This window comes from Sinohyriopsis cumingii, chromosome 6 (genome assembly GCF_028554795.1).
Source record: "Sinohyriopsis cumingii isolate HCF-2022 chromosome 6, ASM2855479v2, whole genome shotgun sequence".
In the NCBI taxonomy this organism is placed as follows: Eukaryota; Metazoa; Mollusca; class Bivalvia; order Unionida; family Unionidae; genus Sinohyriopsis; species Sinohyriopsis cumingii.
In genome coordinates this window covers 33893118-33916858 of record NC_142966.1, presented here as the reverse complement: position 1 = coordinate 33916858, position 23741 = coordinate 33893118, and the positions used below count along the sequence as shown (strand labels likewise).

Here is a 23741-nt window from a genome sequence, read left to right as displayed (position 1 = left end):
AGGCAGAGAGCGATAGGCAATGCTTAGGCTTTGCACCGTCTTCATTCCATGCTTCACGCTCGCTTGCATCTATTTCCTTAGCTAGTGTAGCATGGAGGGTAGGCCGGACTCAACTACTAGGTCGGCTCGTGCTCCAGGAACGTGTGGGGACTTAGCTAGACACAGAAGACAAGAAAGAGAAGATGCATCTCGTGTCCTACACTCAGACGGCTCAAAACAACTACTTAACAAGCTTTCTGTATTCATTTAAGAAATATGCAAACTTCTTTTTGGAGTTCGTGTTAGATTCATAGTGTGAGAATGTTTTCGCACTTTAATTTATAGTCAGATGATGCATTATATAAGACTAACAGGAGAATGTCGTTCGTGCACGATACGTATCAATAGCACCACGATGTGTGTTGTTTTTCCATCAAATATATTCCATCTGAGTTTTTCTGTGCAAGGTGGCGATAAAGTAGCTGGGCATTGATAATTAGGTATCGTGAGTGTGCAAGTTCCGTAAAGCTCGGGTAAGACTTTACGATCCAACGAGGTACTTAGAGAAAAACGTCAGCTGTAGTCAGTAAGCGTGATGCTGACTTGCAGGGATGTAGCTTTGTAATTTGAGATCATTCGTCGAAAGACAGCCTGTATTACCTTTTCAACCATGTGCATGTTTTAATAACCATAGAGAACGTCAATAGTTACTGGCCGGTTACTGGCCGGTTAGTTTGGGATGATCTCATAAAAAACCTATTGACAATAAGAGCTGCTGAAAGATACTTGCACTGGTGAGATTACATGTGCTATAGCCACCTATCAAACTAGACTACTAGGACGTTATTTAATACAACATTAATTTGCAATACTGGGTTTTATTAAGCAGAGTGGGACAATTGGAATGCAAGATGACTTTCGTTATCATCAAAGCAAATAAAATATCGCGCCGGAGATGTTTTTGACCACGTTGATGACTAAAGAGCGAAGGTTACCGAAGCATTGTTCTCCTCGAAATATTGTGTACGACTGTGTTTTGTTTAAAATCAGATTATCCAAATGACTCAACAGCATATGCTGTCTCCTTTAAGGTCACATGAAGTCGTGGGAAATTGGTCACATAACTCGATGAAGCTTTAGCAAACTATATTGAAGTTTTCCTTTTGGTGCGCCAAACACCAAAAGCGATTGTGCAGCTTTGAATGTTTAGATATTTAATACCAGACGAAAAAGATCATTTACCACACACGGTGAGCCCTTCCACTCCAAATAGTTTAGGGAGCATTTTACAATGCCATGATGCCTGTGAAGTCATTTGTAGCAAGCTTGATGTATATAAAAATACACACTATCGACGTCAATGTTGACAATACCACGGCCGAGATACAGTGCAGATAAATCAAATCAGGTAAAAGTGAGTTTTGCCTTGATTGAGGTAGAATTTTAGAACACATTGTATGACGCGATTAAGTTAATCCTGTAAAAGTTAAAGTCGAGAAAATCTGAATTACCAGTGCATGTTAATAGCTTAAAGACAGGGAAATAATTGAGAAATAATTCGGCATGTGGCAGCAATGGTGTAAAATTTGCTTTCCATAGATTCGTCGTAGATACAGACGTTGTTGGAGTTAATTGCCGTAAGAACGCCCTCGTAGCCGTGATTTCGTCTGCTCATCTTGTCAGGAACAATATGGCGGCTTTTTACGTGTCAGAAGGGCTGCCATTGGCGCGAACCCATAAGGCGATACCGCTCACTAGAAAAGCTGGGCTCTTGTCCTTGGTTTAAAGAGTACCATTTCCATGCTTCTCACAATGTGTAGAGCCGATAACACGAGTAGTAAATGCCGTCTCTCTCAAAGCAGCTGGCATCTGTTCGAAATTGACGCCAATTTCAGAAGAAAGTACTTTTTATTTCAACTCGCTGATATAACACTTCAGTTTTGTGTTATTTGTCAAATTAAGGACTGTATTTTAATAAGAGAAGGATGAGATTTGTGTTTTTGCTAATATATTTATTGCTTGCATTTATAAGTTAACATAGTCACAGCAGGGTTTCAAAATGTAACAACATCATATAGCAGTCGTAGCCCATGTACGTAAGAACGTAACAGTTGTAAGTTAAAGACTTTAATGTTCATGAGTTTACTTGTGGGAATTTTTGTTTTCTAGTATGTTTATTTCTACATTTAAGCTTGAATTGTATGGCTTTTAGGAAGGTTGTAGTCTAGCTTAGTAATCGGCACCTGCCCCTTATTGTTGATCAGTACATACTTTTGGTTAGCATCAACACTATTTTTTCCGATTGCTCCATCGCTTCCAAATACGGTTACAGGTGTGATGATAATTAAAATCGCTATGTAATCAGTTTTATTACTTTATTTAATCAAAACGTTTCTCCTAAAATGCTTTTACCTCTTGTCGTAGAGTGTAACACGTATACGAGATTGTGTGGATGTTACTTAATATCAAATAGAAACAGGTCATGTCAAGTTCAGTCACTGTCAATATGCAATATTTATTGAGCAAACCTCTTTTAAAACATTAATACTTGAATCCTTCTTATTGTTGCTTAAATCCGATTCTAGGTATATTTTGGATAGCACCGTCTCGTTGATAACATAGATGTATATTCCGTCTTTACATATTTTAAAAGAAAGTCGCTGCTAAGGTGATATCGTCACTGTGGCGATATCAATTCTGGAAGCGTAGTAATAGTTCACAGCTCATTAAGCAATATATAATAAATACCAGTGTATTCTGTTTTACGGATTATTCACACTGAACAAACTCTTTTGATCTAATGAACACAAGAAACAGCTTGAGACTTTCCTCAATAAATATTACTTTCGACGTCGTTTGTTTGGCTTTGTTTCTTGAGAGACAGACAAACAGACAGGCACACAATATACAAAGAGGCTGGAAACCGGTCAGTAAGTGACCTATACAACTGTAGTCAGTTTCTTCAATAGAAGCTATATTTACTGTGTCTGTTTATATCTCTCTCATAATAATCGCACCATTTTTTGCAAAGCTAACAATGTCAATACTACGGAATAAATGCTGCTACTGGTAAGCTACTGATACTATCTTTCAAATCAAGACGATTAGTCAGCAGTATGTTGTATTGATGACGGATGGTATACCATGTCAACTAATAAACAGACTGACACATTAGACCTAGTTCCTTTTATAAAGTCTTGCTGCAGTCGTGCTTTCAGTGACGTCTCTGAATATTTACCGACTGTGGAAGTTGCGGAAAGTATGCTTCCAGTATTACCTATTACCAGCTTATATCATACTAAACTTACACTAGAAATACATGTCAGCATACTATGTTGTCTAGCGTACACATACCAGTATACACAATAGGTGAGAGATATTAATCCACTATTTGACAGCTTTGAAATACATACACATATAGATATACAGATAAAACACAATTATCAGCTAGAGACTTTCCTCAACGCATATTATTTTCTGTAATATTTTGAAATCGAGTAACAAGTTATTATAGTTCTACCAGATATACTCATACTATTAAGAGTCGAATTACTATACAAACATATGTTGAGCTCTTCTGTAGCTTCCGATACTTCCGACAACATACCATAAGGTAAGATACCTATTTACTTACACATATACTTTAGGTTATTAATTTATATTTGAATTAAGGTTGCTACATATAGTATTCAGAATGCCACATGTTCTTCTTTACACTCTATTAGCTTATTAACGTTTCCCCCAACTTAAATATCTTACCTATGCTGCTGAGTGTTCAAAACTATGATACTGGAAGTTATAAAATACTTTCAGAGAGATTTCTCTAGCTACGTCCTTACATTGTAAAATATATAGAAGTATATTTACAGACGTATAACATTAGTAGCATGCTTTGCCGCAATTACTAAGACCATTATAGTTCGCTACTATTCTAAGAAATCCTGGAGTTTTTGAGGGTCGAATCGGCAATTCGATAGAGCGCAGAGACTCGAGAAAATCCAGATAACAGTTTGCTCTACTTAAGTTTCCCCCCTCATTTTTTCCGGGATCCGTTGCCCCGTCTTTTGCATAACTTAACAATGCAAAGGGGGTCAAAGTATATTTCTCTGGCAATGCATGCGCGTTCAAAAATTAAAATTAGTTGCTATTCTCTACTCCCTGAAAGACTAAAAACATTATCCCGCCTATATATATATATATATATATATATATATATATATATATATATATATATATATATATATATATATATATGATATACAGGAAGGTAATAACGTTTACATTACCCAGTCACATCCACATCCGGAGAATAGCTGAGAGGAAGAGGAAATGTTTGAGCGTCCAAACTGTCCCTATGTCAGCCAGATTGTGTCACTGCACGAATGAACTTCTAATATGAGGATTTGCAAAACGGGAGAATACGTATATTAAAGGATCCCGGGCGAATCAAGCGAAAATTGTAAGGTTATGCCTGGGCTGACGTGAACAGATATGGTACATGTCTGTACAACTATCAAGTGGCCCAAAAGGATTCAGATCTCACCATTAGTTGGTCATATGACCCACGCACAAACTGGATAAATCAGAATGAACGTACTCGCCAACTAAGTACACCATGTTTTGGATTGAGGCAACACGTTCAAAGTTTAAGCTTGTGGAAATAACTCATATTGGAGTATGTATATATATATATATATATATATATATATATATATATATATATATATATATATATATATATATATATTATCAGACAAGTGGACAGTTTTTAGGATTATGTCTTGCTTTCCTGACTAGAGCGACAAGAAAGGTCTATAACCACCACCTTAGATAATCTTAGTCAGGGTCGGTCCTAGGGTAAGGCGAAGGAAGCAACAGCCTTGGACCGCTCGCTACTCCGCAATGCAATGTTTTCGCTTGAGGCCCCGTACCCATCGATTGCTACCTTGGACCCCGCATGCTGCCTTGAGCCCCGCCCATCCGAGGGCCAGATCTGATCTCAGCTAGCATCTGAGAGTTTATACATGGTACCGCATCTTCGCCACCCACGACGGAACAATCAGTGAGAGAGAGAGGAAATAGTTATGTATTAGTTGACAATAGACATTACCCAGTTTATAGAAACGTAGCTAAGTTGCGCATTAGTACAAATTAATCGAAAACGGATATACTTGTACTTAGAACACACAAATGGCACATGGTCCTTCCTCATTCTACAAGCTGCTGTTAGTTTTGTCAGGAAGCAAATATCTTGCATGATAACCGTCTTAGCGAGGATGAAGACAAAACATCAACTTAGACAAATTGAACCATGTATATACTCTGGAGAGATTCCATTTGGCAACAAGGTATGCAAGGGTGGCCTTGATTTGAGGAAACTGTACAAGTTGTACACGTCCTTATTACTGCCACTGTCGCCTCTTATTTCACTCATGAACGTGTCTTAAATGATAGATTGGTATCTCTTGATTGTGATCGTGGCTACCTGTTTGTCTTGAGATAGGAAAAACAAATGATAAAGATGGGGACTTAGGGTGGTCTGACTTCGTTAACTTGACACATCAATATTTATGCCTCAAAATAGAAATTGTCTAAGTATCGCGATTATTTCAACAATTGAAACGTCGACAAGAACTAGGCGTGAGTTTATCTTGACACGGACATAATTATAGCGACTTCAGCTGCACAAGAATCGTGTGCGTCGCTACGATGTTCCTAGGTACTTCAATTCTCCAATCGAGCAGATCATTAATCAAAGACCCCTTCTTTCGGAGAGGGGCAATCAGACGTATGCGATTAATTTCGGTATTAAACCTCTGGAGGGAACGAATATGATCTTACTGAACTGGCGTTGAAAGCCCATGCGTCTGTGGAAGGGAATTGACGGACACAGGTGGGCAGTTTGTTTGCTCCACCAAGTCGCGAATAGGTTTAGGACGGTCAGCCTCATAAGAAGCAGAATAGATGGAAGATTTGTCGATGGAGAAAACACTTTGCATGGATCAGATCGCCTCTCCTTAATAACGAATCCGCCAGGACACTGAGCCTGCAAGTGGTTTATCGGAATTCCATCTTTATATAGCAATGGGCAGACTAACGAAGGTATTTATATGCCATAACGCAAAGATTCTGTTATCTTTTTGCCCGTCCCTTTGTTTGAAGATGTTTTGCACTACGACCGTAATATAAGACACTATCAGGTTTGTTTTCCTTTGGATGCATTCCATTCACGCTTGGGAGGTGTTTCATTTCCACGAGACTGATGTGAATAGCATTCTCTAACAGAACCCACCTGTGGATCACTGTCGCAAACTTCGGTCGCACGTATAGGCTCCAGACAGACAAACAGACATGCAATCAGATTAATATTTCCGGTTGTGGGACTTGTAAGGGCTTTCGTTACGTTAGCCACTCCAGGCCTTGTTTGAGGTATATATATATATATATATATATATATATATATATATATATATATATATATATATATATATATATATATATAAACATACTTGTATATATTTCTGACTTTGATTGAAATGGAATTCTGGTGATCGAAGAGACCGGATGTCAGGCTGCAATATAGCAGAAGGGTCATCTGCGGAGAGTACACATACACCTGTCCGAGTGAGGTATGATGTCCACCTGGCGTTGAGCAGGACGAGGAGTTGAATAAACTCCCTCGCCGAAATGAACGTCCTGGCGGATGTCCTCAAGAGTAATCGATACTGTCGATGTGTTTGGGCGAAAGGCGAACTAGTTTGACAGAGTTAGAATCCTCATACCTTAATAAATAAAGTGTTGTGAATAAATAAGATCTAATTTGTACATATGGACTATCCATCGTAAATTTTAGTTGAGATAGACAATGTTACCCAAATTGTGAAAACATACCGAACTTACTGAACATTTTTGAAGTATGCCTCCGTCACTGTAGAAGAAAACTATTTCGCAATGGAATATGACGCTGCCTAACGTTTCGATCTGAGATTGAGGCCAAAGAGAAGGGCGCATAGTTGGTACATTACTTCGCAGGAGCAGAAGCGAATCTATTTCTGTGATACCGTGTGAAAACGTATATGGAATTTAGGTTCATATGACGGCCTATACATCGCCTTGCCATAAAAAGGATGTTGTTGCAGAGAATTGTCCTCGTACGTTTGTTTTACTTCCAATGATACAGAATGTCATAACGTAATGATGAATCAGCCATCAACATTCGTTAACATTTCTTCTAATTCGGTACTATAGCAAAGCCAGCCGTTTGCAATTCTCGTAAAACGGAATCGAGCTGGGCCAGACCGGACAGTTAAATGCACCGCCTAATATGTGATGCCGGTTCAACGAATATGCACAGTATTTCTACGGTTGTCCCACTTGATACGTCTGGCCATACGAAACCGTCGCAGTACGAAATGTCGATCTAGGAGCCATTATGTGACAGACTCATAGTCATTTCGATCGTGCATTACGTTTCCGGCCGACTGAATCGGTTGGTTGAAAACCGGGACCTAGTACAGCAATTATTGTACAACTTTCTATATGGATCAGTCTACAAAGTCATGAAGTAATTCCATACGCCCGACTTCAACATTTCTAAATCGGTGCATAGGTAGAATAAGGACTTGTGGTCAATGAGCTACCAGATTTGATTCAAAACTGTACTAGATTCATCGAATTCACTCGTAAGATTTGAAGAGAAATCTTTCTGAATATCACACTTAATGCAATAGAGCCGTAATGGGAGTACATACATAGTTACAAGCAAAGTAATGGCAGTACATACATAGTTACAAGCTGATATGTGTGAGGTGTGATTTTGATTTTTAACGTACCTTTAACAATTTTTCAGTCATATCGCTACGATATCTGCAATGTGGCAGTTTATAGTGATGTCTAGCACTGGGGCATCATGCCGCAGACATGTAGCATGATGTCCCACCCAGTCATATGATCCTAACACCAGGCCGACCAGTCCTAACACTAACCTCTTAATGCTGAACGCCAAGCGAGGCAGCTGTTAGTACCATTTTTTAAGTCTCTGGTATGACTCGGCCGGGGATCGAACCCACGACCTCCCGCACAAGCTGATATGTAATAATGGTAACCGTTGAAAGTGTATTCTTTATCTTCACAGGGGATAAGGAAAACATCTATACGTCTAAAATATAACTGGTCATCAGTTGAGAAATAGGATGGATACTTAAAATATCCTGCTCGGAATAAACATATTAGAGCAAACATCCTCATGGCAGGTTTCATGGTTCTTCACCACGACCTTACACTGTGGTCATCTTTTTCATCTTGAGTGACTTGTCTGCAAACAGGTACACAAAACAATAAACAATTGACATGAATAGTCCAGCTCGCTATACCGATACCACCCAAGCTGTTAGTTAAATACATACATAAACCATCAAAACTGTACAACAGGGACAAAGTATATTACCAATCGATGTCATATGGACAAAAACTAGCGGTGCGAAAATGCAAACATTGCAATATGTCACGTTTGCCTGCCAGCGATTACGTAAGTCAGGAACAAAGGAATGGGTTAGCGCAAGGAGTATTTCGACCCTGCACTGTTACGGCTATTTTGTTTGTACAAGAACCCTTCGTTAGGTGTTAACATATGGATGTTAAAAGCTTTGTTCTAAGAACAAAGGACCCTCGATGCTATTGTAAATCTCTCCGCTTGGCAGATGGCCTGAGGCTCGTCTGTTAAACTGGACAGACTGGGGCTAGAATTGATATCCGATCATAACTGAGGAAGGGTGGGGCCATCAATTCGAACCAGAATTTAACAGTCACTTGAACTGATAACGAGTTAGTGATTCGTAAGCCGTCGTACTGGTAAAGCAGAATATACTCACTCCGAGGGACCCACTCGTGATTTGGCGGGAAAACTATTAGTACATTCTAAGGACAGAAAGCTTCGTAAAGGTCAGTGAGTTATTTGCTCGATTGTTGCAGAATGTTACGTAAATGTAATTAAGTGCACTATGTATATTTACTTACTAGAATCGTTAGCACGTAGAATTATGCTTGTATTATTTAATTTACATATGTACTTGAGAAATGAGCTTTGATTATGTAGATTGCTCGCTCGTCAGAATTAGTATTGTATTTCGCTATTTAGTTATTTCGTAGTAAACTAGTATATTTATTCATGTGATATTCTAGATTTTGCCATTGTGAATTAAATGGTAGTTTGTAAAATGGCTGCAGTGTGTAAATTTAAATAATATGAATATTTGAATATTTGTGTACACTTGTGGGAGTGTAATGTACAGAAATGCGTCGGATTATTGTGATATTGTTGAGAATAATGAGATTAAGAAAAAAAAAAAAAAAATATATATATATATATATATATATATATATATATATATATATATATATATATATATATATATATATATATATATATATATTGATGTGGCGCACTTTAGTGATTTCTGTATGATAAGTAGGATACCGTTCTTATTGCAACGCTGTTTTTATCAGAACGTGTGTGTTTTTCGATGCACACGAATGCGTGACCAAAGATGTATATAACCTTAATCTGATGATTGATTGTTGATTTAGTGTGCGGGAGATGGCTAACACAAATGCTAACGTCCTTGTGTTTTTCGTAGGAAGCTTTTGGGGACAGAGTAGTGACGTCCCGAGTCTCAGAGAGACAGGATAGAGATAGGCGGAGAACGCCGGAAGGAGAAATAGAGAACAGAATTAGGCGGGGAACAAGCCTCGTTGAAGGAAAGAGAGAAAGAAAAGGAGGAGGAGAAAGGAAGACAAAAGGAGAGGAGGACAGGAAGACTTGGAGAACGCCGGAAGGAGGAATGCAATTGGCGTAGTAAACTCAGATGAGTAGAAACCAAGTACAGGGGAAAGCCATCTCACACTAAATTCACGTGATGAAATAGGTTGTCACATGGTCGAGAGGAAGTAGATTGGTTGATAAATTAATATCGTTTAATTTGTATTAAATTGTTATTCTTTTGGATTTCACCTTTGTGTTCTTAATAATTTAATTGTGGGTATTGCTGACTTGGGGCTCGGAGCTTTACCTCTCTCTATTACTAATTTCACTTCCTACAAAAACGAGCCAGGATGGGAATTCCTCAGTAATTCAAATAAATATTGGGAGCATCCCACCCCAACGCATAACAGTGAGTCATATAGAACTTCACACGATACATATACCGTTATAGCACCTTTTTAACTTACTTTACTACCCTCAAATAAATAGTGGAGACTGACAAGTATGAATAGTTTTTCTGGAGACTTCAGAAGCAATGTCGACAGTTATACGAGAAATGTAACCTAATAATATTCCAGAAACGGGTGGTCACCCAGGTGAACACAGAGAAATAATCTGTACGAGTCACCATCCTTCGTCTATATTATAGAAAGACGGAAATAATGTTTTTTTCCATCTTTCAGGTAGAGCTGTATGTGACAAGAAATGGTTATTCCTGTCATATGATAAAATAGGGCCTTCCGAGTTCTGTCCATCAGGTAATGTGGTTAGGCTTGGGAACGCTGGTCTGTCATATTCGGTTCAGTGATAGCAAAGAGTAACCCCTAATGTTAATGTCAACAGATAATGTATTTAACCGAGAACTTTATATTTAACACAGTCATGTGCGAACTTCTTTAATTCTTATCTATTTGTCTTGAAGATATGCATTTTTAACAATTTCAACAAAGCAGAGTTAAATATAAATCTGAAAAACTTCATATTCAGTTTCAGAAATGTAAGTTATTTCAACAATTCATCCAAGATTTATTCTAAACATTTTTTAATTTTTTGAGCTTTAGAAGTTTGAAGATATGATGCAATGTTTTGAATGTTACTTTCCATTGCGTCTAATGCTTTATACCAATTTAAATAGTTCTCAGTCGGTTCTCTTTTCGCTAGTAGTGTCTTCCTAATATAGCCATCATGTCCATGTTGCTGCGACTTAAAGAATGAATGTTATGTATTTGTGATTAATTATGCCCGTCCTTATTATCCTTATCCTTGCTTTGAATTTGACCTTAAATTTTCCACAACAAAAAATATGTGCTCACGCTTATTATAATGCACCTGGATATTCTCTGGTACAATTGCTGAAATACAATAAATCCAATTGTATTACATTGGCAAAACGAAAGCGACCGTATTCGGAAGTCAAGCTTTATAGATGAGAACTACACTTTAGATATGATTTCAAGTAGGGTCAAATGGCATTGGCTTCCAGTAGAATATAAAACGGAGTGCCAGTTGATCAATCACATATCATTAATATTGTAGTTTATCACACTTGGAGGGGATCATTTTAATATTTGATAAATAAGAGTATCGTCAGATATCACATTGGTATCCCTATTTTCTGTGCTACTGTTTACCATATTTGTTGTATGCCATTAAACATAATATTCTTTTCTCCACTGTATTTCAGCCATTTCAATTAAATTATTCAGAAGTGACAAATTTATTATGATACTACTTCTTCTTCTACTACTACTACTACTACTACTAATTATACTACTTCTTCTTCTACTACTACTACTACTACTACTACAACTACATCTGCTCATGCCGATTGCGATTAACCCTTCTACTAATAGACCCAAAAAGGTTCTGGAATAGTTAACGCCCTTGATTAAAGTGTCTGTAAGCTCACCTTGGCTTTTAGTTCAGTGAATAATATTAAAAAAAGAAAGATTAAAGTCATCAGTTATGCCATGTATTGAATATATTTGACCTATATTTTACAACTTTATTGCAGGGAAAGCAATAATTCTGAGATAAAATAGTATGGCATCAAATTCTCTCCGGTTCCTGAATCAAAGGTTTTGGTTACGCTTCGAATTCAGTTTAATTGACCATATAAGTTAACGGAACAACTAAACTTTATGAAAATTGGTAATAATGGAAATCTTTTGTCTAATAATTAATGTTTCAGGTTGCATGCATATGTACAAATCCAAATGAAATAATCAATCCAAAACTATTTTTTAAAGGTGCGACAAAAGGAAATATGAACAACGAGTGATATAACACTTGCTTAAAATTCCATAAATTAATAAGGAATGTTCTTGTAGATAGGCCAGAAACAGTGGCCTGCCTATGTAAGACTTCCATGAAATATTCATAATAGTCACAAGAACATAATCCACTTCTAACTGCACAGAAACACGTTCAAAGTCAATAGTCAAGGACTTATATTCTACAATAAAATCTAGTTGAAAACAGAACACCAAGACGTATTTAGAAAACATCACCAAGACTTATTTAGAAAACATTTGAATAACGGGTGACGTAATCACTTCTTTTTAGCCTGTAATTTGTCGAATCAATTTAATTATAAATCTTTATAATAAACGCATGATTGGTTTGCTTCTTTTATATCTATTTGTCTTTTGGAGGAAGAAGAAAAACAAGTCAAAACAAATCAAAACAACAAAAAATAATAATTAATCCAAGTTTTCAGTATAAGAGTATATCATAAACAAATAAACATTCGTTTGCTCCTTATGCAGAAATATTTTGTTTGCATTGATAATACATTTGCAAAGGTAACATTCTTGCAATCTGTAAACAACAGTTATGCATTTGTAAATGAAAGAGGTTCATTTTGCATACGTGATATGATCTTAAGAGTTTATTAGTTACATAGGATCTATAAATAGGTGCTTACTTATGTGTTGACAAGTATTAATAATACTCTTGATAATAACACTTGATGGCGCATATGTCTTAATTTCTCAATTTCGGATGGGATTTCGAGGTTTCTAGAATATTTAAGTAACTTTCTATTGGTTGGGCTAGGTCATATGGATGAGCAAAATCGACGCAAAATGAGTGGTGGTGTCTCTCACGTGAGGTCGATTGTGAAATACAGATGCAATGGATGGTGTGTATAAAGAGAGAGCTGAGCAATGATATTAGGTCCAATTTTGAAATCATTCCTATTTATTGTGTTCTTTTTGTAATATCTGCAGACGTGTTTTATGCTGTATTTAGATAAGAGGTAAAACGTTTGTTTGTACTGTTCAGTGTAAATAGAAGGCGGTCATTGGTTGCACTATAATACTATTCTAGATCTGTTATACATTATTCGAAGAAAATCTGTACAACGCTATCATCACAACATCAGTGACGCTGGATCGCCTGATCATTTCTGGTTTTGAATTTATCAGGAACCTTTCATTTATCTACGTCTTCCATATACCTTTTTAAGGATTAGTTTTGATTCACCTCATATAACTGGAAGTTCCTCGCGCCTTTTAAATCATATCTTTGAAAAATAAATTGATTTTAACTTTTGCAAACGTTTTTTTCTTTCTTCTTCTGTTACTTAATTTCAAACCATAGGTACAAAATACAATTATCTATAGCGCATAATGAATATAGATAAAAAATACTAAAACTAATGTAAATTAAATATACATAAAACTCCTAAATATACGACAAGAAAGCATTATTTTAATATATTACCCGATAATATACTTTTCATGGAGTTTTAGTATGGCATCAAGTCCTATATTCAATGCGTATAACCAGAATGTGATTACATCGTGAAGTAAATATATCCAATTTTGTTTCACAAGAAATAAATATGGTTTATAAATAATATGATGATATTAGAGTCACATTGATATTTCATCTGGTTCTTTTCAAAATGTTATTGCCATGAACCATATTATCATATGTCTGATTTCAATAATATATATGACGTGGTTTACTTCATGAGTATTCAAAAAAATAAATAACTGCATTACCTATACAGAATCACTCAAGTTGTCATTTGGTTCACATGAACTGTCGGTATAATTGATAGATCATAGACACTTGCAACGATATGGTATACGCTGTTATACTGTTGTATATTTTTAAGTGGTCTTCGATCCCCTAACTTTATCACGATAAAGCAGGACTAGCAAGACACATGCGAAATACTTCATATTGTCAGCTTCATATTTAGAACCCTACAAAAAAGAAAGGTCACACTGTTGCAATAGTCTTTAATGACATATATTCACTTCAAAACCTTCTTATACGAAAGACGAAAAAAACACAGTATGCTTGAATATAATTAGGTGTAGAGAAGTAGTGCGCAATTGATGATTGTGTCGCAATTAATTGATACGCAAATCTTTACTTTTCACTTAATTGTAACCCTCAACATAACATGCCTTAAATTAATCAGAATTATCTACATCTTACGTAGATAAATTCCGTTTCCTTATATCAACATCATAAAATAACTTACTTAAATTACTTAAACACCTTGACTATAGTATTGCATAGAGTGGACCTACTGTTATTTAAAATCACGATTAATTCTAGCTCAAATGAACGAGGAAAAATACATGTCCCAGAATACAATATCAAACAGATGACAAAGTCCAGCCTGTTGCGCATTGCATTATGTTGCCTTAGATTTCTAAGTTTACAAGTTCCTCCCCACCATCAAGCTTCAAAACCGTGCAAGCACTGCCCATCTGTCGCTCAAGAAACGAATAATGACACCGTTTAAACAGATACCTACATTTTGTTTCACACAAAACCCCATATTCCCCTTTCTCATTCTTAAAAAATAGGACAAAAAACAAGCTTTTTGAACAGATGTGCACTTCTTTCCTTGTGACTACGTGCTTTACGGTCACGTGGTAATTCAAGACGAAACTTGCAGAATAAATATATATTTAAATCCAACAATTAATGAAATTTGGATCCAGTAGTGTTAGGACAATACGTACTAAAAATAAATTATAATGAACATGCAGTATTCTCAGAGCAATCCTGCGTCAAAGAAAATTTTAAAAATCGAAATCAGTGCTCTTGTAAACAGATGGTAAATATTCGCCGAGATTTATATCAAATTTATATGAGAAACATTACAATAATCTTTCATTTTAGATTGTTCTTTTGTTGCTTGAAGTTCGGTTTTCGCATTCTGACATCTTCCGCATCACTTTTCTTACACGTTCCACGAACAAATGCAAGTAAAATATTTCATGCTCTCATAAAGCGCAATTCATATAAAAAATCTCACTCGTTCCAGTATAATATAATTCCCTTTATTTTCTTTTATTGATTTCTGCGATAAGGAAAAAACTCATTAAGATTTTCCTTAAAGTTGTATTACCATAATCATTATAACAAATATAATACTTTAATGGCATCGAATCAAAGACGAATCCAGTGCTAAGTAATCGCGGCAAAGACACATAGTAACACAACATCAAAAAAATGTAGATAAAGATTTTGAGCATAAGCATATAAATTATCATTTATTGAAATATACTGATGATTCTTCCCATGTTATTTCAAACCTAATTTCCAAATGCAAAATCAAAAAAGTACATCCTCTGATTCAAAAAGTACAGAAATATTAGTCACGATGAATTCACTTCGACGTTAAATTTTTTAGATAAACGCGTAGGAACATCAGAGCTAAAATAATGACAAAGTATATTTTGTTCGAGATAATGTATACATTTTCAAAATGGAATATGGCATACCCTCTTTGCAAACTTCTCTCCGCCACCCAGATTTACAACCGAGCTTGCACTCTCCGTCAATCGTTGAACAGCTGCTATTGCCGTTTATACACATGCCACAGATACTATTGCATCCGTAGCCATATGTTCCTTTCTGGCATGCTAAAAAGGCATAATGCCAAACAGCATTTTAGGATTCACTAAATCTTTCAATTAGCTCTGAAATAATATTGTATTCGTATTCAACTTTCTCATCCAAGCAGAGTATCTTCTGTGCACAAAAACCTACTTGGATTCTGAACATTCCGAAATTATGCGAAAAGTAACTGTTCAAAGGCAATGTATATTCTAGGCGATGTACTAGACGTATGTGCATATCTATTATGATTTTGACAACTTACAGTATGGTTGCGATTATATCTGCATTTTCCAATTGAATATGACGTACCCTGTTTACAAGTTCTTCCCTGCCATCCAGCTTCACAACCGACCTTGCAATGTCCATCGACACTTGAACAGCTGTTGTTGCCACTAAAACACATTCCACAGGTTTCATTACACCCGTAACCATATGCTCCTTTACCGCACTCTGAACGAAAACAAAATACAAAGTGGCATTTTGTTATTAACACAAATTGCGAATTCCTTTGAAAGAGGATGTGTGGCTTTTGTAACTTTTCATTAGAGTATGTTATTGTGCAAACAATATTTAATTTCTGAAAATCCAGATTCTTTGTTGAAAGCAGTCGTTCAAACATGCTACATTTCGGACATTATTCTGGAGTTATGTGAGCAATTACTTTGATAATCACAACTTACAATTTGGTATTCTAATGGAATACACAACGCTTGGTTTACAAGTACTCACAACCATCCAGCTTGCGAAACGATCAGTCACCATCAGCATGTCACTAAATATTTGTTGTTCCCGTTAAAATACATGCCAAACATTTAATTATACTGGTAGCTACATGTTTGTTTTACACATGCCATAAAGGAAACGAAATACAAAACTGCATTAGCAAATAAACATAACTGTTAGTTTCTTTGCAAGGAAGACTGGTTGAACATTTCATCCATACTCCTTGTAGGGCATTGTCTTGCACAAACAAATCAAATTACGAAACTCCAGATTCTTAACAATAATGCATTTTAGTGGATTGTACTAGTATTAAGTCCAATTTTATTTTGAAAATGACAACATACAGTCTATTCGAGACTATATCGGCAATTTCCGAATATGATATACCTTGTTTGCACGTTGCTCCCCACCATCCAGCTTCGCAACCGACATGGCACTGTCCATTAATCGCTGAACAACTATTGTTGCCGTATAAACACATGCCACAAGTTTCATTACATCCGTAGCCGTATGCTCCTTTATTGCATTCTAAAGGAAGCAAATGATTTCACATTATTTTAAGATAAACACTATTCTTAAAACTTTTCTAAAGGAACGCTATAAATAGTATTTTCCTTCCCATCCCTGCAGATTATGTTCCTTAGTAGAAACAATTTGTTTCACAGAATTGTTGGATAAACACATTTTTAATATTTCCCTGAATAAAAATGCCCAATAAACAGTTTATATTCCCATCGATATGGAGTATTTTCTTGTGGACAAAAAGAAATGTTTACAATCCAGAAACTCATTGCCGTTGTTAACAATATCTAAATATCGCAATGCAAACAATATAATAGTAGTATGTACGTATGTTACGTTAATAATGACAATTTATATTTTTGGTAGTAATTATATCTGCATTTTCCAATGGAATGCGATATACCCTCTTTGCACGTTCCTCCCTGCCATCCAGCTTCACAACAGACCTTACACTGTCCATCAATACTTGAACAGCTGTTGTTGCCACTAAAACACATTCCACAGGTTTTATTACACCCGTAGCCATATGCTCCGTTATCGCACTCTACACGAAAATAAAATGCAAAGTGGCATTTTGTCATTAACACAAATTGCGAATTCCTTTGAAAGAGGATGTATGGGTTTTGTAACTTCTCATCTGAGTATTTTCTTGTGCAAACAATATTTAATTTCTGAAAATAATGATTCTTTGTTGAAAGCAATCCTTCAAATATAATACATTTCGGGCATTATACTGGAGTAATGTGCAGATTTATTTTGATAATCACAACTTAAAATTTGTTATTCAAATAGAATATGCCACGCACGGTTTAAAAGTACTCCCCGCCACCCAACTTTCCCAACGAACTGCAACCATCCATGTATCACCCAACATTTGCCGCTAAACACATACCACAAGTTTCATCAGACTTGTAGCTACATGTTCGTTTTACACATGCCAAAACGAAACAAAAAACGAACCTGCATTTGCGAATAAACATAACTATTATTTTCTTAAGAAAGACAGGTCGACTATTTCACCCATACTCCTTGTAGGACATTATCTTGCAATAAACAAATAAAATTACGAAACTTTAGATTCTTTTTCTTGAAATAATAATGTATTTTCAGTGGATTGTACTAGTATTAATGGTACATTTATTTTGAAAATGACAACATACAGTCTATTCGAGACTATATCCGCATTTTCCGAATGTAATATACCTTGTTTGCACGTTGCTCCCCACCATCCAGCTTCGCAACCGACCTGGCACAGTCCATTAATCGCTGAACAACTATTGTTGCCGCTAAAACACATGCCACAAGTTTCATTACATCCGTAGCCGTATGCTCCTTTATTGCATTCTAAAGGAAGCAAATGATTTCACATTAATTTAGGTTAAACACTATCCTTACTTTTCTTAAAAAGAACGCTATTTAAACATTTTTTTTCCGTCCCATCCCTGTATAGTATGTCCTTGCGGAAAATGTTTAAATTCTACAACTCGTTGGCTTTGTTACCACCACCTTCACAAAGAAAAAGCATACCGGGAAATATACCTGCATGATGTACAGATTTACTTTGAATACGACAACTTACATAATGGTTACGATTACAGCTGTATTTTCCAACGGTATGTGACATACCCTGTTTACAAGTTATATGCAGTCAACTGCCTTCACGACTGACCTTGCATTCTTCATCAATCGTTGAACAGATGTTCTTCCGCTAAAACACATGCCACATGGTTTATTAAATATTTTACTATCTAAAAATTATGTTACATATTTGTTTCCATTTAGGTTACGATATTGGAGTATACCACTATGAAATCCTACAGCTCCTATCTCCTTGTATCGCATCCTTAGAGGAAACAATATATTTCACAGCATTTTAGGATAAAAACGCATTTAAAATTTCCCTTGAAAGAAAGGTTTCATGAACAGTGTACTGTTCCATATATGTGGAGTATTTTGTTGCAGACAAAATTAAATGTGTAAATGCCAGAAGCTCACTGCCTTTGTTAAAAATATCTTAATAATGCATTGCAAAGACTATGACAGTAGTTCGTACATATTTACTTTGACAATGGCAACTAATAGATTGTTCGAAATTACAATTCCATTTTCAGATGGAATGTGACATACCCTGCTTACAAGTTCTTCCCTGCCATCCAGCTTCACAACCGACCTTGCACTGTCCGTCGATTGCAGAACAGCTGTTGGTGCCATTAAAACACATGCCACATGTTTCGTTACATCCGTAGCCGTATGATCCTATATTGCAACCTAACAAAAATACGTTATAAAATTATAGGATAGTAACAATTTGTAATTTACCTTGAATGAAAGGCTATGTGGTCATTACACCTTTTGATCCCAGTCTGATATTTTCTTGCGGAAGAAATATTTAAATTCTGAAAATCCAGATACTTTGTTGAATGTAACTTTACAGAGATAATATATTCCTTAGATTATATTACCAATATTAATTTGAAAAGCAAACACCTTGACACTTTGTAAGCAAAGCTATCTTTAACTAAGCGTCTTAGTTCATTTTAACGATTAATTAATGTACAGGTAACGATTAAATAATGTACAGGTAAAATGAAGATGTTCCTTCTATATAGGAAAATCTTGGTCTCACATTGCACCTCTCTGAAATTTCCGAAGATTTGTATCTTCTACTTTTTCATCGGAAAAACTGTGGACGTCACTAAGCAGTTTTCCCGCATACTGAGAAATATGGTGAATATTGAAAACAATCAGCGTTATTATCACTACATAATATGCAACATGCCATATATTTTTCATTTAAATGAATGTTTCATGAGACAAAATTATTAAATTAGAAGAAAAAATTTAAATATATAAAATTAATATTGGACACTAATAGTCACTGAACATATTTCAATCATTATAACGCCTTTCAGTATCTAATAAACGTTCTGAAAAGTAACACGGAAACCAGCTAACGTTACACACAACTAAGGGATGATCTGATATTTCCTGAAATATACTGATGAGAGATTACAATTATGCTTACTTATATAATAATTCCAATACATATATAGCGTGACGTTTTAGGATATTTAACGAACGATTTTCACATAAACGTGACACTAATCAAACAGAAAACCATGTGCCAGGAAAATTAATTCTGGGAACAAGATCAAGCTAGCAAAAGATAAAGTTTGTTTCAAAGTATAGCTGCAGTTGCAGATTGGAATGCTTGCTCACACAGCTTCACAGTCATATTGGTATAGTTCGTCTGATGTTGAACAACTGTTATTGATGGTCAAACACTAGCCACATATTTTGTTGCATCAACAGCCGTATGTTCCTTTATCACATTCTAACAGAATGATTTTTATATCGGAAAGTTGTCACAAGTTTCTTTAACCTTTCCACATTTTGAACAATCATCTAATAAAGTTTATAATAACAATTCCAGTAGATAAGAAACTATAATCAGTTCTTTTGGTAAAGAATGCAGCTGTCATAAATGGTTTGGAGCATAGTGTAAGTTATGTACCTCTCCTTATCGTGGTTTACGATTACCATCGCACTGCACTTTTTTAATAGCGCAGATAATTAGAGCCTTTTACATTAATTTCTGGTCTAATCATTGTCAATAATACAGGTAGGGGTTTCCTTTATTTCGTAGCTTATGGCAAACATGATCAATTCTTATTTTTCTGAATACATTAGATTGGGGTTTTGTTTTGCCTCATCAAACAAACGATATTATTCATGTAGTTCATTTGAAATATAATCTAGTTAAACAATGGCACATTATAGATGAAATTAGTTGGTTTATTAAGGCATAAAATGGTCTTTTTAATTCTTTATTAGCGTAGAGCTTTATGGATCAATGAAATCGTTGTTGTTACCATACCACAGTATATAATTCCTAAACATTTCGTAACATTCAATGGTTTTGTCAAAGCTGGTGTGCATTGCTGTAAATAATTACATTTATTTGCGTCTTTGTCCCACTATTATATTAAAACCATCAACTTTAAACTGACCTACGTTGATTTAGTGTTTCGGGTAAAGTTTATTCTAAGAACCACCAAGCCTGAATTCCTTTAAATATTTTCATCGAAGAACCATCAGTGTGGAACTCCTTTAAGTAAGTTTTAGCTTTAACTATGAAAAAACAAAGAACTGTGCACTAATCAATTTGTGGAGAAATCTATTTTACAATGAAGACGTAAAAATGCTTGATAATTTAGCTTTCCGTCAACATTATCTTGAAAGTAGGTACCCGTATTATTTAGTTTCAATTTAATATATTCTGAAATCACCGGTAATAGAAATAACTTAGGAAAGCTTTTCTTAAATAAGACATACCGTCTTTACACATTATACCAATCCATTCTCTCTCACATCCCTCTATACAATGTCCGGTTGCACTATTACAACTAACGTTTCCGTTCAGACAGTGCCCACAAGATCCATTGCATCTATTGCCAAATGTTCCTTTCTGACACTCTAAGAAAAAGAGTGTCTATAAAAATATTTCAAGGTTTACATATATCGACTAACGTGTATCAATACGTGACGAATTCTTAATAAACAACTGCATGTCCAATGAAATGGCAACATTCAAATGATGTGCCTCTCCAGAAACAGGCTGCTAATTTTCTGTTATATCAATTTAATCGAGTAAATACGCATACATACACACATACATACAAACGTACGCGAATGCACACACAGACACAGACACAGACACACACACACACACATATATATATATATGTGTGTGTGTGTGTGTGTGTGTATGTGTGTGTGTGTGTGTAGAATATCGTGAGACTTCATAATGTGAGTAGTAAATACAAAATATAATCCGAGTCGAAAACTGTTTTCGTTGAGGACGATATAGTATCATGTAAGCAGCTATCGACGCAATATTTAGTTTTATTTTACGATGTTAATTCCTTGGACGTTTTATAACTTTTTGCAGTACCATGAAGAGCACAATTAAAAGAATTTGCTGAGACATAAAAGAACATGTCCGATTGGGACTAAACGAACAATTTGCATGCAAAGTATATACTGGTATTTAGAAATTTGTATTTTAATCAAAATCTATGATAAATCAACAAAAATCTTATCCCATTTCTCCACACCAATCACTACTACCCTATATGACAATAACATAAAACAGCGACTATCATAGTTTGAAAAAAAGAAATGCATTTCTATTAATTTCTCAATATGGAATGTTGGATGTGCATGTTTATTTAACTTTACCTAAGTTATAGGATTATTCACTTTGACAAAATGTGAATGTAATATATGTATGTACTGTCTTCTTCGTGTCACTCCTAATTGCGTACATAATTCAATGTAAAATTAATATGTGTATGTTTTATTACAGTTGTTTTTGCTCTACTTACTTATTTGCGTCCTTGTCCTACTATTATATTAAGAACATCAACTTTAACCTGAGCTACTTTTATTTACTGCTTCGAGTAAATTTTCTTCTAAGAACCACCAAGGCTGAATTCCTTTAAATATTTTCATCGAAGAACCATCAGTGTGGAACTCCTTTAAGAAACGTTTAGCTTGTAACTAAAATATACATTCGAGTAAAGGACGCTGTATCGAGTTATATTTCAAGGACTATATACATCTGTATGCAGGCCTGAATAAGATACGATATATATATATATATATATATATATATATATATATATATATATATATATATATATATATATATATATATATATATATATATGTGTGTGTGTGTGTGTGTGTCTGTGTGTGTGTCTGTGTGTGTGTGCATTCGCGTACGTTTGTATGTATGTGTGTATGTATGCGTATTTGTATGAGTTAGCTTGTGTGGATAGCAGATGTTGTACTTTTTTCCTCTTCCTGTGTGTGGATAGTATGTATTGTAATTGTATCCTCTTCTTGTGTGTGGATAGTAGATTTTGGGGTTATGGATAGTATATAACAGTTGTTTCTTCTTTCCGTGTGTGGATAGTAATTTTCTGATTGTTTTTCCTCTTCCCCTGTGTGGATAGTAGATTTGGGGGTTTATTGATAGTATATAATATTTTTGTTCCTTCTTTTTCCGTGTGTGGATAGTATATTTTGGGGTTTGTATGAGTTCACATACGTTTGTCTAGATAGTAGATGATATGTGAAGTCAGTGTAAGGGATATTTTCAATCACGTCCGTGTCTGACAAATATAAACTGCAGCGTATGTCATTTGCGCCATTCTACACGGAATAACCAAAGAAGAGAATGGCAAGCAACCATATAGATAACATTTTTAAATTACAGGAATTGGTGGATACGATAGGCATGGTGGTAGTGCTACTAGTGAGAATAGAAAAAGGGGCCTATAGTCCACACATTTTAAAAATAGAATTGACCAATTTAAAAAGACCAAGGAACACGTGATACAAAAATAAAGAAGAAAACGAGGAGAAAAATGACACAAAGGACATACAGAATATGAAAGAGTGTAATAAAAATAGTATAAAATGAAGAAGAAATTCAAACGAAGAAATAGGAGGAGAAAGAAAACAGGAGGAGGAAAAATGTAAAAAGAAGAAGCCAAGAGTGTAGGGCAAAAAAAGAAGCTGGTGGACGAATAGAAGAAATTAGAAGAAAAAAAAAATTCCCCAAAGGCCCTTTTCAGGGCTACGCATATGCCTTGAAAGAAAAGATTTGATTTCTTGCCTAAAAAGTTTTTTAGTCGGTTGGATAGTTTTTGTGTGATAGATTCATGTTCATCAATCTATGTATGTGTCGTATGTTTATTTTTCTGTCTATAAAGAAGTTATATGTTCCGCCCCGCAAATCGCTGTTTTATTATTATAGTTTATGAACTAGCTGAACTTATCCGAAACCCGCTACCCGCTGAACTAGCTGAACTTA

The 23741-nt window shown here is 35.4% G+C and overlaps 1 protein-coding gene across 3 annotated transcripts in view; it reads right to left on the bottom strand.

The window, feature by feature from the left end:
- Positions 1-23741, bottom strand: part of LOC149796695 (uncharacterized) — a 47377-nt gene that overhangs the window by 15797 nt on the left and 7839 nt on the right. For all 3 annotated transcript variants that reach the window (XM_089961323.1, XM_089961324.1, XM_089961325.1), the window contains exons 3-6: positions 18986-19126; positions 18062-18202; positions 16724-16864; positions 15923-16063 (exon numbers count right to left, since the gene is read on the bottom strand). In XM_089961323.1, the coding sequence (XP_089817449.1) occupies positions 15923-16063; positions 16724-16864; positions 18062-18202; positions 18986-19126 (564 nt within the window). The remainder of the gene's footprint in view (positions 1-15922; positions 16064-16723; positions 16865-18061; positions 18203-18985; positions 19127-23741) is intronic.